The sequence below is a fragment of the Astyanax mexicanus genome, chromosome 13 (assembly GCF_023375975.1).
Source record: "Astyanax mexicanus isolate ESR-SI-001 chromosome 13, AstMex3_surface, whole genome shotgun sequence".
Taxonomy (NCBI): domain Eukaryota; kingdom Metazoa; phylum Chordata; class Actinopteri; order Characiformes; family Acestrorhamphidae; genus Astyanax; species Astyanax mexicanus.
In genome coordinates, this window is record NC_064420.1 from 22,423,735 (window position 1) to 22,439,595 (window position 15,861).

The window sequence follows — 15,861 nt, forward strand, 5'->3', positions numbered from 1 at the left end:
TGGTAACTTTTAATAGCTAATCTGTTTACTCTGACTCTAAAATGAGATCAAGTTTGACCCTGATATGAGTTAACTTGTTTAGTTGCAAATGGGTGCCAATTTAGATTTGATATGAGGTGATATTCTAACTTTATCCTTTTTGTATTTATATATTTTTATTATCATATTTTATTTTCTGACTTTGCCAGCTTTGTTAACATTAAAATGGTTGATTGCTATTAGTGATATCCTTGCTAACAAATCCAGCTCAAAACCAGCTGTTCATCCAGAAAAAAAAAAAACAACATACCATATGCTGGTAGGCTAACTTTGACACTTAGCTCTTGACCAGCATTGGGTATGTTTTCTCCGGATAACCAGCTGGTCTTAAGATGGATTTTTTTTTAGCAGGGATTAACTGATTTGCTGACCTTGCTGAGCCCAATAAAAGTTTGTTATTATGTTCTACGTTCTCTTTTTCTCAGGCTGAGGTGGAGTAATGGATTGTAGTCTTCTGACTCTTCTGCAATGGGTGGCAGTCCTGGCTGTAGCAGTGTCCGGTGCCATGGATGACGCAGCAGATAATGGGCACCTCAGATGGGCAGATGCACCACTTGTTGTGGACAGACAAACAGTGCAGCTGCAAAACCCTAATTTCAGCAATCCCAGAGATCCTGGCACAGTCTGTGGGATTGAGTGCCAGAGGAACCTTCCAGAACCAGGGCCTGCTGAGCTGGAGCAGCTTCTGTCCTACGAGACGTTGTTTGAGAATGGGACACGTACGCTCACTCAAGTGGCACTACAGGGCCTTCAAAATGTAAGGAACATCACATTTCCTGTTGCTGCCTCCTCACCTGTAGGCCTGAACCGAAGGAAACGTCAGGTTTACGGCATGGACGGACGCTTTGTGATCACTGATAAGCATTTTGTAACCAGCTACCCGTTTTCTGCTTCAGTGAAGCTTTCCACTGGGTGCTCAGGGATTCTTGTGTCTCCCAAACATGTCCTGACTGCTGCCCACTGTGTCCACAATGGGCAAGACTACCTGAAAGGAAGCAGGAGGCTGCGAGTGGGTGTCATGAAGCTACGCTCCAAGCGAGGCAGCGGAGAAAGAGGCGGCAAGAACAGCAGAAGGAGGGAAATGGGACCAGAAGCACAAGACTTACGTGAACACGGCGGAGAGAAAAGAAAGAGGAAGAAGGAAAGGAAGGAAAAGAATCGGGCCAGAAGAAGTGCTGGGATTGGCCAGTCGACATCTGGTGGGGAACACAAAGAGTCTAAGCAACCAGGGCTCCGGTGGACAAGAGTCAAGCAGACGTACATTCCCAAAGGCTGGACGAAGGAGGTGGGCAATGAACTGGCTTTGGACTATGACTATGCCTTGCTGGAGCTGAAGCGAGCCGCCCGGATGAAACACATGGATTTGGGTGTTTTACCGCTGGTCAAAAAGGCCTCAGCTGCGAGGGTCCACTTTTCCGGCTATGATGACGATTATCCAGGGAAAGTTGTGTACCGTTTCTGCTCCATTTCAGAAGAGTCCAAAGATCTGATGTACCAATACTGTGATGCTCAGCAGGGCTCCAGTGGAGCAGGAGTCTACGTCAGACTTAGTGAGCCAGCCAGGAGTATGGCGGGTAAAAGAAAGTGGAGGAGGAAGGTAATTGCCATCTTCTCTGGACACAAATGGGTGGATGTGAACGGAAAGCAAAGGGACTACAATGTGGCGGTCAGAATCACACCGGCAAAGTTTGCACAGATATGCCACTGGATCCATGGAGACTCTAAGAAGTGCAACCTAGCCTGAGCTGGTCCCCAGACTGTTTGGATGTTCTCCAGTCTCCCAGAGAGTTATTATCCAGAGAGTGATTCAAGAAGTGGGTGAAAATATTAAGATTATTAAAAACATGAAAAATCCCATGATCAATCATTTAAGGCTGATCATTGAAAGAAGAGCTTTCTTGAAACCCAGGTCAATGTTGGCTTTAGACTCGTGTAAAGCTGTGGGTTGATTCAACTGCAATTTAAGGTAGTGTTGTTGATCCTAAAGGGACTTTTTAAGGTAGTAACTTTGGATTTGGATGTTTTTTTTTTTCCTTTTTCTCCAGCGCACTGTCTTACTTTCTATATCTTTTGTAGGATGACTAAGTTGCCACTAGCAAGAAGTACAGAAGACAAACACCTTTAAGCTGTCTTATTTGCAACTAGATAAGTCTAAATGCCCTTTCTAAACACAGGCTGCGTCCAGAAACTTATGCTCCTCCTCCTCTCCGATCCCAGAAGAAGGTGGAGAAATCGAGGAGAGGAGAGGAGGAGGAGGAATGGAGGGAAGGAGCTGTAATTGGGGAAATAGGACAGCTGATCCCTTTCAGATAAGATGTTGACTACCGATGAACTGAGCCAATCACAACCCTCACTTTCAGCACAAGCCAGATACTGCCCAGCCAATCACAGCTTCAATATTAAAAGTGAAATATGATTTTATTGAATGTAACACAAATATTAATAATACATATTAAATATAACAACAAATAAAAATAATATATTTAAATAATATATATGTGGTAGGTTGTGTTAACTGCATAAACAATATTTAGGCTCAGTTCCAGTATATAAAGCCAGGTGGCAAAAAAAGAGCGTAAGCTTATCTAAACTATAAATTATATTACTGCTTTAATGTCTGTTTAATTAGATAAGGAACCTATTTAATTAATATGCTTATGACGTATATTTGTGCGTTGCCTTCTTGCCTTCTCGCATGCTCTGTGGGCGTGGATGCAGTGATGCCATTCGAAAAACCTCTGTATCCTCTGTTGGAAGCCTCTTCAAGGAGGATTTTAAGTGGTGTCTCCTACAGTATTACAGGAGGATCAGTAGGAAAAAGGAGACATATTTGGGGTTTCTGGACGTAGCCATAGTCTTTGTTGTGACCATGTTAATATGTTGGTGCAGCCAAACCAAATCCTTATTTTCCTAAAAGAGCAGTTCTTGTATTCAATTTGTAGATCTCTTTGTCCTCCATAGCCCATTGCTATATTTTTCAATGGGCTGAACATGTCAGCCTCTCCTGATTTTCAAATTTACTTACAAGAACTAAATTTTGTATGTTTAATTTCCTAAGTACTAGATCCTGTGAACGTTCTATACATGATGGGCAAGGAAGAGTTTGAAAATGTCAAGTTTTTTAGTCAGTTTGACTCAACGATGCATCAGTTCATAAATTTAGCAGGATAACCACACTTTTTGCTGTACAGAAGATTGCATCTAGAATCAGTGCTAAATATGTCCATTGAACCATTTCTTTAAGGTGAATATGGATCAGGAAGGATTTAATTGTTTGTATGTTTTTGTTTTTTACTGTAAAATGGTGCTCAACTAAATGTTAAATTCCTGAAAAATTGTTTTAGGTGCTGTTGTGTATTTATTGTATTATACTAAACTTTAACTTGGACTTATATGCCACACCCTCCTACATGTCCCTAATAAAAATTACTCTGTTCTTCTGAACCACTAGAGGGAGCATTTTCCAAATCAATGTACAGATTAGACAGACAGACAGAGAGACTTTTAGTCAAGTTTTTTAAGCTATGTTTTTATTTCCTTCCTGGAGACCAGTAACAAATGGTTAGTTACAGTTCACTTAGCAACACTTGGCTGTGCTGCTGTGGTAGCAAAAACAGAAGTAACAAGCAAAGTGCATGGTCTACACTACAACTGCTAACATTGGGTGATGATCATAAATACAGACAGCGGAGTGCGTGACACCACAATCAAAACAGAGGCTGACTTTAACCCTCCAGAGAGCCTGACTGAACAGCATCCTGGTAAGATGGACCACCTTCTTTCTGGTCTGGGAAGAGCTTGATGAGGTCGTCAATGCGGAGGATAGTGATGGCTGCTTCAGTGGCGAACTTTAGACTTTTGGTCTTGACCATGGTGGGCTCGTAGACACCTGCCTGCTTGTTGTCCCTGGGCTTCCCGTTTACCAGGTCCAAACCGATCCTTAAAATGCACAGATACAAGAATTAGCTGGGGTCAACTACTGACAGGAGCACGTTTGCTTGTTGACAAGTGTGTCCTTGTCTTGATTATAAACATGAACTATCAAACAGTGACTTTAATAAACAAATGTGCATTATAATCAAGTCCTAACTACAGGTTCTCTAGTGGCTAACTAAGCAAGTTCTCCTTCATTTAATATTAAAAAAATGTGGATGGTGCTTAGCTGTCAGAGATGCACTGAGATGTTTAAGATGCTTAGCTGTTCACAATGCAATAATAATGTGGTCACATGTGTCTGACTGTTTCCAAGTGAGGTTTTGGTGATGAGAATACAATTAGTCATTGAGGCACTTTGCATCACATACACACTTTCTGCTGTACTTACTGCAGGCTCCTTATGACCAGATTACCCAGAATGCATGTAAATGGGTTTCAATCTAGATCATTTCTGGTGGTAAATTACAGTCGCATAAGATGGCGTTAATAAAAGTAATGAAAAAAGTATTTGCCCCCTACAAATTAGTTTTTTTGCTTTATCATACTTTTCATATCATACAATTTTTCTTATTAACAAACATTAGATTATCATTATATATATATATATATATATATATATATATATATATATATATATATATATATATATATATATATATATATATATAAAGCGCCTTTCACATCTATATAGAAGAATTTCTGCCCACTCTTCTATACAGAACTGTTTTAGTTCAGACACATTGAAGGTTGGCTGGTTGTTGGGTTTTTATTGCCACTTCAGCACATATTTGGCTATTTGTAGCATAAACTTGTGACACATGTGGCATACCACAAAAAGGGAAATACATTTAGCTACATTTCTATTAAATGAGGTATTTAAGATTAAGATGTGATAAGAACTTATGTTCTTTTCTTGGTAGTAAGATTGTGTTATAGTGTTATAGGCAGGGCAGTCGATTCGGATGTGTTTCATCGTCAGCGGGATGTTGCATAGTAAAAAGATTGTCCAAATTTAAGGGTTTTTTTTTTTTTTTAGAATGAACAACCTGTTTAAGGTCATGCCACAGCATCTCAATCAGACTTTGACTTGCTGGTGTATTTCAGATCATTGTCCTGCTGCAGAACCACCAAGGGTAGAAGTACCAAGGGTTGGCAATTACTTTTGTTACTTGGGGTCAGGTTGGATTGGATTGTTTTTTTCCTCTTATTAATGTGTAATCATTTAAAAATTACTTTGTGATTGTCTGATATAAAAGTATGCTAAAAAAAAGCCAAAATCTGTAATTAGACAAATACTTTTCAAGGCACTGTATACATTTCTTACTATCAGATCTCCGTCAGTACATTCTGTAAGTTCTTCTAACTACAGAATCTCTGAAGGTACATCAAGTTGTACAAGACCAGAATATAGATTTAGAGACTAAAAGTTTCGACATGGGTTCCTCCTTTGCAGTGAGGTTATAAATGTAGTGATAATGTAGCTCATTTTTTATCTGTGCCAAATGCCGGCTCTTTAACTTACCATTTGAGGTTTTTGCGCTCAGGGTTGACCTGGGCCTCGTTGTGGAAGGCTCTCAGTTTAGCCACCAGATCTGTGGAGTCCTGAGCAGCATTCACCGCCAGAGTCTTGGGAATGACCAAGAGTGAGCGAGCAAACTCTGCTATAGCCAGCTGCTCCCGGGAACCCTAAAAACACACACATTTACACTCCTTTTATGAGAATTCAAGCAATAAATCTTACATTTCCCCCCCAAAACTTCTGACTGATTCATTTTAAAAACTATTAACAGTGGTGAAATTTAAACCCTTTTACAAATAGCAAATCTATTAAACCAAATTAAAGTATTTACACTATACTTCCAAACCAAGATGCATCTTGTTCCTAAAGAACTGCAGACAGAGCAGGTATGTCCAATTGTGCGTGTTTGTCTTAAGCAGACTGGGAGGCACCTTCAGTGCAGCCACCCTCACTAAAGCTCAGGACAGAGTTTCTATCTCCCACGCGTATAACTGCACGCATCATCACACAGAAACTGCAGTGAATTAAATGGGAGTTCAAATACATTAGAAAGAGAGCAAGCGATAGAGAGAGAATGGTGTCTCACAAACACAAATAAATAAGCCCTAATAAAGACTCTCACCATGCTGGTGGCGTAGTTTTCTAGGTAGATGGACAGAGCTGCCTCTACAGCGCCTCCTCCTGGAACTACAGACTTTGACTCCAGGACCCTCTTTACCACGCACAGTGCGTCGTGCAGTGAGCGCTCCATCTCATCACACATGAAGTCATTAGCACCTCTCAGGATTATAGATGCTGATGTACGTGCCTTTGTACTGAGAGAGAGAGAGAGAGATCAACATTACACTAAAGTGTAATACAGCTGTTTTAAACAGTTATTTGTAAGATGCCATTAAAAAAAATCTACAAGCACATGTGGCTCATGCATCTCAACAACAAAAAGTCCTTCCTCATGAAGCCGATAGTGAATCTTCTTTGGTATCTCGTTAAAAAACTATGGGTATGCCATATCGTATGGTACGCAATAATATCCCCCAAAAATCTAACATGACTCCATATAGCCATATTGTGATATTCTTAAAAAAAAAAAAAAAAAAAAAAAAAAAAAAAGAATATTTACAGTTAAGTTTTAAAATGTAATTTTGTACTTTACAAGCATGCAATTAATAAGCAACATTTTTGTTGCTACATTACTTTAACTTTGTCGAACTTCTTATTTTATACAAAATCAGGGTCTTGGTAAAATACTGCTTAACGAAATGTTTACTATAAACATTTCAGATTTGTTTTGTCAGTTATGATACTCTATGATATTACATTATGTTCAAGTAATACATGACTAAAATTTCAATTTTAATTTTTTTGCAGTAGTATATTCCAGAAAAAAAGAAAGTCATATCACAAAGAATATCGTTACTGCAAAAACACACTGATATATTGTGATATTAAATTAGGTCCAACTTGGATTCATTGGACCCAACAAGCATAAAAGCTAAACTTTATTTGTACAGGAAAGTACAGGATGTATCATATGGGGCCAGTAGTTTATGTTAACATTTAAAAAATGACCATTGTCATTTGGGATTACAAGAACCCGATAAGTCCAAATCTAAATTGTAGCTTTGTACATCAAGTAAACAAACTGGTTTCTGTCTGGACTGGCTGTAGAAACTTTGACACCATCTTGTTTTCATCAATTGAGTGTAATGTCATGTGAGCACTAGATGGTACAGAGTCTTCATATGTATGCATTGTGTATGCATAAAATAAATGCATAAAATGTATGCATAAAAAATTTATGCATTAAGGTGCAGTGGAAGCAGAAATATGACGTCCTCATATGAAAAAAAAAACCTGAATCCAAATCAAAAGTATCATAGGTAGATAAAAGTTGGATCCTGATTAAATCAGAATTTTTAATTGTTCAAATTGTAATCACTTACTTTTTAACGAGAATAAGTTCGTCGTCACACACTCTCTCCTGCACAACCTCTTCTGCCTGGCCCAGCATGGTCGCCTCAAACGTCTCCTCACCCTCGAGGTTGGACAGAGATGGGCAGACGGTGGCTGCAGGTGAAGAACATGCATGATTAATATATGAACAATACATTTTAAGACACGCAGAACATGCAATCTACAGATGGAGAGGTGAAGTTCGGAAATGACAGGAGGATCTACAACAACATGAACTCTCCCACAGAATGTTTAATATACTTGTGTACAAACCAAAGGCACTTCAGAAACACAAGTGTGTGTAACTGTGCAAGAAACTCCAGGTTAATATTAATTTATCCCACGCGTATAACTACACACACTATGGTTTAGTGTGGCAGCAATAAAAATGGGATCTCACTCATAGGAAACCAAACCAGCAGGGTCAGATCCTCCACAGTGAGGTTTTTTTAGGTCATATGCCAAACATATCTTGTTAAATTGTACTCAGTTTAGTGTGCGCAAGTGTGTGGCCTCCAGCTCTTAGATTACCAGTAAATTTAACTTACCACCCGTTGCCTTGGCGATGCGTTTGAGGTCCCTGTGGAGAACGCGGCGTACGGCCATGGCCCCAGCGTCAACAAAGTACTTCAGACACATATCGTCAATCCCGCCCGTCGTCAGGACAACGTTCGCCCCGGATGCCAGGATCTTCTGGATGCGCTCCTTGGTGATGTCAGACTCCCTGATTGACACAAAATAAAATGAGCAAAAACACAAATTAATAAACATTAAATAAATGGACAGTTGAGCAAAAAGACTTTTAGCTTTTGATTTAGTACAAGTGAATGTAGACTTCATTATTTATACTTCAAAAAGTGTCCTTTTTAAGGACATTTTTGATATTGTGACAAATTGTAGATGTTGTTGTGATATCAAAATAAAATAAACAAGGGAAAAGACCTACTTGTGGACATTATAAAAGCTCATAATGCTTTATATTAGAACTGTACATAGAGCCATCACAATAATTGAATTATTCATATACAAAGCCTCAAACATTTTTGGTGACCTCAATAATGGCCACTGTGCTTTTTTTAATGAGAAGAGACCTTTAACGTAAATGAGAATGTATTCATTTTTATTTATTTATTTATTATGGATATTTAAACACATTGTTTCAATACTAACAATATAATGGAACTGGAATTGAAACATTCACTGCTCCTTAAAATTAATGTTTAAATGCCTTGTATGTATGCAATTGTTTTATTACAGCAGTGGCATGAAACTGACTTAATTACAATATTGTTCACAGCAGTAATTCTGGAACAACAGATCTTCTAAGAAAATTCGTTAATGTGGCGAGCCTAACTGCTGAAAGGTTTCAATACTGCAATTCGGCAAACAAGACAGAGGCGATAAAAAGCAGCCCAGTGGAACAAATGCTTTACAATTAAAGCAGCTACTCAAGTCTTATTTTAAATTATTTGAAATTCTTAAAAGTGAAGAGCTTATGCCAGGTTTGATATTTTAATTGGAAGAAACGTAAGAAACATGGAAACAGCCTGAAGAATGCCAGACATTAATGTTAACTCCAAAATTAACCCATATGCTAACGCAACATCTGACCAGAGGCCCAATGAGACACCATCCTCCAAGTCATTGCTGAGCTGAGGACTGAACTACATTCTAAAGCAGAAGCACAATCAGCCAAAACTTTGAAAATTGTCAGGTGGACCAGCTAAGAACAGAGATGAACTTGGCCATTGATAATGCACTCGCATGTGAAGGTTTCCTTCAATATACTTTGTAATTTTTGGTTTCAAATAGGTACGTTAAACTATCAAAAAGTACAGCAAAACTGGTCTTGCGGCCTAAATGTTTAGCTGTCCTCACCAGTAGGAAGTACAAATGAAGGGCATGACAAAAAATAATGGTGACTAATCAAACATATAATCGGCAGATTAGTCGACTACTAAAATAGTCATAAGTTGCTGCCCTATTACAAATGATAAATTATCAGGATAAAAGAGAAGATAAAGCAATAATTAAGCTATGTATCTAGCCATAACGCACTTAAAAATCATGTTTAATGCAAATGTTATGTAATGTACAGCCAAAAGACACTTCAGAAACACAAGAATGTGCATCTGTGTATGAAGCTTTGGGTTGACCTTACTGTATCCCACGCGTATAACTACACACACTACAGTTAAGAGTGTTGCAGCAAGTAAAATGGGATGTTATATTATGCTGCCTGTAAAAAAAACTCAGCCGTACCTCTGTCTGATCTGATCGAGCTTCTCTGGGTCACTGATGACGACCTGAACTCCCAGCTTCATCTTCGTCTTCTGCAGGCTGAAGTCTAAACAGGCAATCTTGGCATTCTGCACACGTTTCAACATACCTGTGAACAAACCACAACAACCATGGTAATGTCTCCTTAGGTCATGTTGCAATATCTCTTGTTTTTTGGACTATATATTGTACACTTCGATAGACAATTTTAGTTTTATGCCCCCGATACAGGATATTTAGAGTAAAATTGTTACTCTTTTTTTTTCTAAGCAAAGAACAGAAGTTGGAAGGTAAATAGAAACATATTTACAAACCTTTTACAAGCAAACAAGTCAGCATAAAACTACTGCTTTTTTTAAAGTACATGCCAACCTATTTAAATTAATAGACCGTCTTTGCTAAGTAAAAAACAATGAGCAATTTTTAAGTTAGCAAAACTTTGTACAATAAAGTACAAGAAGTATTTAATGTAATTATGGTGGGTCTTATTCTGCTATATTGAAAAAAAGTCTGTAATGCTATTGGCTGAGCTGTAGTCAAGCTACTACCGTGTCTGTAGTATTGCCCTGTCCAGTCCAGCATAGAGCAGAGCAGAACTCAAAACCAACTCAACCGAGCAACTTGCACCAATTGAGGGATCATTAAAGTGTTAACATATGCAGTCGAGACACACACATACCTTGTGAGCCGACAGTGCAGTTCAGTGCGTATCCGTTGACTAGGAAGCTCTCCTTCTGACTGCGGCCGTGAGCCTTCAGCACATTGACAGAGTTGATGGGGTAACGGGCGACTCCCTTACCATCCACAAACTTCACTGCCAAGGCGGCATCCACCACCATGTTCGCAAAAAAGTCTGAATCACTGAGGAGTCAGTCGTCAAGGTTTAACAACAACTCCATGTAATTAAAATAATATATACTAAAAATGACTTGTATTCCTAATAATTTATGAAATACAAACCTGATAAACTGCTGCCAACCAACTTTAAGCCCCTTGTGGGGATGGAGTAATATTCCAGAGTTGTATACAAAAATTTAATTATTTTAATGACAACTTCGATAAAACACTGCTTTAAAGATAAAATTATATTGTATACAGTATATCACATTTAAGAAATATGCTGAGCTGTGAAGATCAGAAAAGCTCTTTACTATAAAGCTACACAGTAAAAAAGGATACACTCCAATGATTTTGGAGGACATGGAGGTTTTAGCAGCGTTCACCAAACACTCTCTGCCCAGGTCATCTGCGCCAATGGTCAGATTCTCATTGATGTAGCGCACTGCTTCCCTTAAAAAAAAAAAAAAAAAAAAAACCCAGGTGAGAAAAATTATGGACACACTGCATTTTCTTTTTTACTACGTTCTTATGATTTGTGTAGGTGACCATTTTCAACTTCCGTTAATAGTACTCTGTCTTTACACATAAATGATACGTAAAATTATCTTCTGAATGGCTGCCCTGTATTATGTCTCACTAGCCCATTTTATTGCAATTTATAAAATCTATGCAAGTGGGCGTGGCTAAACTGCTGCAGGCTTAATAGTCTGAAACTAGATAAACTATATTTGTTAGCACATGACCCCCAAAGTAAGCTACAGGGGTATATGTGGAATTCTCTGGAGAAACTCCTCCTCAACTCCAGTCAACTCCTCCTCACAACAAAGTTGCAACATCTAGTGTAGAGTCTTCTCAAATGCATAAAGGCCAGCAATGCAATAACCTTCCTACTGATACCCTACAAACATCTGCACACAAAGCTTCTTCAGACATGCAAACGTTAAAAGGTGAATGTGTCTTACTTGCAGGCGAGCCTGTATCCGCTGATGATAGAGGTGGGGTGGATCTTCTGTTTCACCAGCTCATCTGCACTTTTTAACAGCTCTGCAGCGATGATAACCTACACACAGGAAATTATAACAATTTGAATGTTTCAAATGAAGAAAAATTCAAATAGTGGGACTGAAGAGCAACATTTTATAAGTGTACTATCAGTTCATATAGAGGCTGCAGGGGAGAAGCTGCAGACCCTTCAGACTCTGATAGACTTTCTCTATCCTGTTAGCATAGCCACACACTCTGATAAGGAGCAGGAGGGTGGTACTAAAAACAGGACTTTGCCAGTACAGTGTATTAATTGTGTGGCAGTGTGAACAGCTAAAATAAACTGAATAAGGTGCTCTTCATTTTTACTCCGGCCACTTGATATGTGGAATTAAAATCCAATAAATATACAATGCGCAAAAATAGCCAGATCAGAATTAATTTTATTTTTAATGTCAAAACAATGGATTACGAGGCACATATTACAACCGCTCTGAGTTTAAAGACATTTCAGAAGAAATTGCTGAACAAATAATAATAAATTATTAAAAATTATAGGCCTAAAAAAAATATCAGACAAGGCAAAGAAAGTGACTTTGGAGAAATAACTGCACTCTATGGAAGTTGTCAGTAAGAATACACAATGATATTGGAATCGTTTCGGTATCTGCCAATTGTTGCTTTTAGTTTTTTTTTTAAGAATCATAGGCATTGGCTGACATGGCAAACATTTCAAAACCAATACTTACTGATGTTTCTCCAAGTCTCTCCAAGTTATGAACATGGCTAAAACTAAATAAATGTTTAATATTGGCCCACAATTCCCACGTCTGTGTATCCCTAGTTGTCAGCAATTGGAACTCCTTGATAGTTACAGTAAGGCTTGAGAGGATTAAACCGAAACTTTGCGTGAAGTATTGCCCAATAACTATTCAGACAAATATTAAAAACTTGGCAAAAAAACTCAGATTTGGGCCACTATTCCTGCTGTGAGAACACAGAAATGGTGAACCACATACAGGGAAAACTCAACTCGGGTGATGGTTTTTATGGAACAGTTCAGATTCGATGATTAAGCACTTCAGTAATCAGACAACCTAAGCAACACAAGTTTATGAGTTAAGTCTACAAACCTGAAGCAATTACATTTGCACTGTGCATTGGCTACAAGAGAGCTGTATAACTAACTCTAAATGCAGACAGGTGGGCTGATGCAGGCTTAAGCCTACTGACAACAATTCTTTGCATCATTGAGAGGCTATAAGATATTGTGGCTTTAAGATGCATGAATTAACCTAGTAAATTAATACATTTCTTTAAAAAAAAAAAAAAAAAAAAAAGTGGTCATTTACACTCTTAACTATAACTGTAACTAAGAAAAGATAACAGTTAGCAACTTACCACAGATGTGGTTCCATCTCCAACTTCTTTGTCCTGCAGTTCTGCGAGCTCACAGAGGACCTTTGCTGCAGGGTGCTCCACTTCCAGCAGCTTCAGGATGGTGGCTCCGTCATTGGTAATGGTTACATCCTGCGGTAAACAGAAGCACACACTATTGATAAAAGCATTCCCAGAAAGCCTTCAAAACAAAAGCAACACTTTATTAAATGCCTTAATAATCTGAAGTTGCTGCACTTACACCAATGTCGTCGACCAACATCTTGTCAAGCCCTACGGGACCGAGGGAGCTCTTGACGATGTTTGCGATGGAGGCCGCAGCCATGACTGTTAAACACAGAAAAATGAAGTCATCAAAACATGTTCAATTATCTAGCCATCAGGAGAGGTTCACTGTTTGTAAACTAGGCAATTATTCCACTTTATAATTCATACCCATATTACACACTTTCTATAAAATACAGCCACATTTATTCAAACGTGGACAGTGATTGATTAACTGCAGCTGGTTACTAGGGCTGCACAGTATTGGAACAAATTACATTACAATGTAAACAGACTAAATAAAAAAAAAAGGCAATGATGCAACATATAATGGAAACAACAGTATAACTGCATCAATGATTAGAGCAAAATTAATTGTATTAGACAAGATATAATTGACCATCTGGTAAATACTGTCATGTAAAATGAGAACAGTGCGATATTTTTTCTCTTAGTACTAAGCAGCAAAAAATGAAAAATGTACAATGAAATTGCACACAATCATTGCGTATTCTTTGTGTATCCTAACCTGACTGAACAATGTTACCTTTTGGTTAATTTTTGGGAAAAGGAAAAAACTGTTTGTGCATCACTTAAAACAGTGTCACCTATTTACAAATAAAAAACTGCAGTTACATAAGAACTAGAAATCGTTAAATTCTTTTTATTACATTTATGTTGGCCAGCCTTACTTAAAATGCTGATTTACCATGAGGGACACTTAAAATAGGAGTTATTAACAAGAGTGAAGTTACAAAAAAACAGAGCTGCATTGAATTGTGACATTTACTTTCAACACCCAAGTACATTTTGAGCTAAATAGTATTGTAGATATTTTTACACAAAGTTCTTAAGAGAAGACTTTTCAGACATTTACTTTAACTGAAGTAGCTGTTATTTATATATAGTAGGAACTTAGTCCAACAATGATCACACTGATCTAAAATGTCTGATATTGATCAGATATCAGTTCCTCACTTTCACACTGTGGCTGCAGACCCACAGGCTGATTTGCATACTGTAGCTTTCTGCTGGAGCAGGATTACAAAGCCAGAAATTCAGAATCTAAAATAAACATTAACAAACTGAACACTGACCAGTTCTGTCAAGCAGGGCCGCTACTGACTGACCGGTGTAACATTTAACTTTTAACAGTTTATTATTCACTAAATAATAGGGTAATGTTCCATGATGCTGAACAACAGGCTAATAACAGTGGCTAGGCTAGGTTAGCCGGCTAGCTAACGGGCGGAACCGGCAACACTGACAGCAAACATAACGGGCTGCTGATAAAGAAACAGTTAATACTGATATTAATACAGAGACTCGCGCATAAAGACCCTTAAATCCGCTAATTAGCCAGGTTACTATCTTTAACCGGTAACACACTAAACTACAGGCGAGTCTGAGCAGTTTTAATCCGCACGTGGAGGCTGAGGGAGCCGTTAGCCGTTAGCATTAGCATGGGCCGGTGAACCGCTGTAACTCGGCACGTTTTCTCTCTCTGCTGATCCATAGAGAACCGAGCGCGGGTCTCGGAGCCGGTCCGCGGTTAAACTCACCATTCTGAGTCCGCACGGACTCCCCGGTGGTCCTCTGACCGAGAACATTGAGCGGACCGTCCAGCACAGACATGACGGAGCGGAGAGAAGGAGGAGAAGGAGCCGCGGTGCACTCTGGGTAAAGAACTGCCGCCCGGCCTGGAACCTTCCAGAGCCCATCGGCTGAAAATACAATAAAATTAAACAAACCAAAATACAAAAATTTAATTAAACCACAGTAAAATAAACCAAAATAAATTCAAATAAAATAATATAAGTTAAATGAAAATGAAATAAACTATAATTAACTAAACTAAATAAACAAACAAATAAAGAAAAAAAAGAAATACATAAATAAATAAATAAATGAAATGAAATAAAATAAACCAAAATAAATTAAACTAAACTAAAATAAAATAGAATGAAATAACTACAATTAACTAAACTAAACGAAAATAAACAAAAACAACAGAACTACCAATAATAAACCAAAATAAACGAAACTAAAACAACATAAAATAAATTACAGTAAAATAAATTAAAACCAAAATAAAATTAAATAAAATCAATTACAGTACAATACTTTAAACTACAGTAAAATAAACTAAACCAAACTAAACTAAAATAAAATAAACGAAAATAAATTAAACTAAAATAAAATAAGTTAAACGGAATAAAATAAACTACAATTTACTAAACTAAAAAAAAAATAAACTACAATAATATAAACTAAGCTAAACTACACTAAATTAAAATAAACAAAACAATGAACAATAATAAACCAAAATAAACTAAAATAAAATAAACTACAGTACAATTATTTTAAATAAACTAAAATAAAGTACAGTAAACCAAAATAAACTACAGTAAAATAAAATAAAATAAACCAAATAAATAAATAAACTATACTAAACTAAACTAAAGTACACTAAACTAAAATAAAATAAAATAAACTATAGGAAAATAAAATAAAATAAAATAAACTACAGTAAGATAAACTAAAATAAAATAAACCAAAATAAACAAGACAAAACTAAACTAAAATATACTACAGAAAACTAAGCTAAAATAAACCAAAATAAATAAAACTAAAATGAAAAAAAAAAA

At 37.3% G+C, this 15,861-nt stretch overlaps 2 protein-coding genes and 1 non-coding gene across 4 annotated transcripts in view; 1 reads left to right on the plus strand and 2 right to left on the minus strand.

Moving 5' to 3' along the window:
• LOC103041614 (inactive serine protease 35) overlaps positions 1-3,376 on the plus strand; it is a 28,698-nt gene extending 25,322 nt beyond the window's left edge. For both annotated transcript variants that reach the window (XM_007237437.4, XM_022677472.2), the window contains one exon: positions 465-3,376. In XM_007237437.4, coding sequence (XP_007237499.3) covers positions 479-1,783 — 1,305 coding nt within the window. In that variant the 5' untranslated portion in view covers positions 465-478 and the 3' untranslated portion in view covers positions 1,784-3,376. The remainder of the gene's footprint in view (positions 1-464) is intronic.
• Positions 3,377-3,541: 165 nt separating this feature from the next.
• On the minus strand, positions 3,542-14,921 carry tcp1 (t-complex 1). Its single transcript, XM_007237436.4, has 12 exons — positions 14,776-14,921; positions 13,191-13,276; positions 12,953-13,081; positions 11,530-11,627; positions 10,907-11,017; positions 10,407-10,588; positions 9,710-9,836; positions 7,996-8,171; positions 7,438-7,561; positions 6,117-6,309; positions 5,498-5,661; positions 3,542-3,978 (listed from the first exon to the last, which is right to left on the minus strand). The coding sequence occupies exons 1-12, from the start codon at positions 14,846-14,848 to the stop codon at positions 3,765-3,767; spliced, it is 1,677 nt and encodes a 558-aa protein (XP_007237498.3). The 5' UTR covers positions 14,849-14,921; the 3' UTR covers positions 3,542-3,764.
• On the minus strand, positions 11,705-11,844 carry LOC125780707 (small nucleolar RNA SNORA29). Its single transcript, XR_007423985.1, has one exon. It is a non-coding gene; the product is annotated as a small nucleolar RNA SNORA29 (small nucleolar RNA).
• Positions 14,922-15,861: the final 940 nt, after the last annotated feature.

Bases quoted from the DNA above. Each gene is read 5' to 3' on its own strand.
- tcp1 (XM_007237436.4), bottom strand. From the start codon at position 14,848: ATGTCTGTGCTGGACGGTCCGCTCAATGTTCTCGGTCAGAGGACCACC. The intron at 13,277-14,775 runs GTGAGTTTAACC...TGTGTTTAACAG, and splicing joins GTCCGTGCGGACTCAGAATG to TCATGGCTGCGGCCTCCATC. The intron at 6,310-7,437 runs GTAAGTGATTAC...TCTCTCTCTCAG, and splicing joins GAACTTATTCTCGTTAAAAA to TACAAAGGCACGTACATCAG.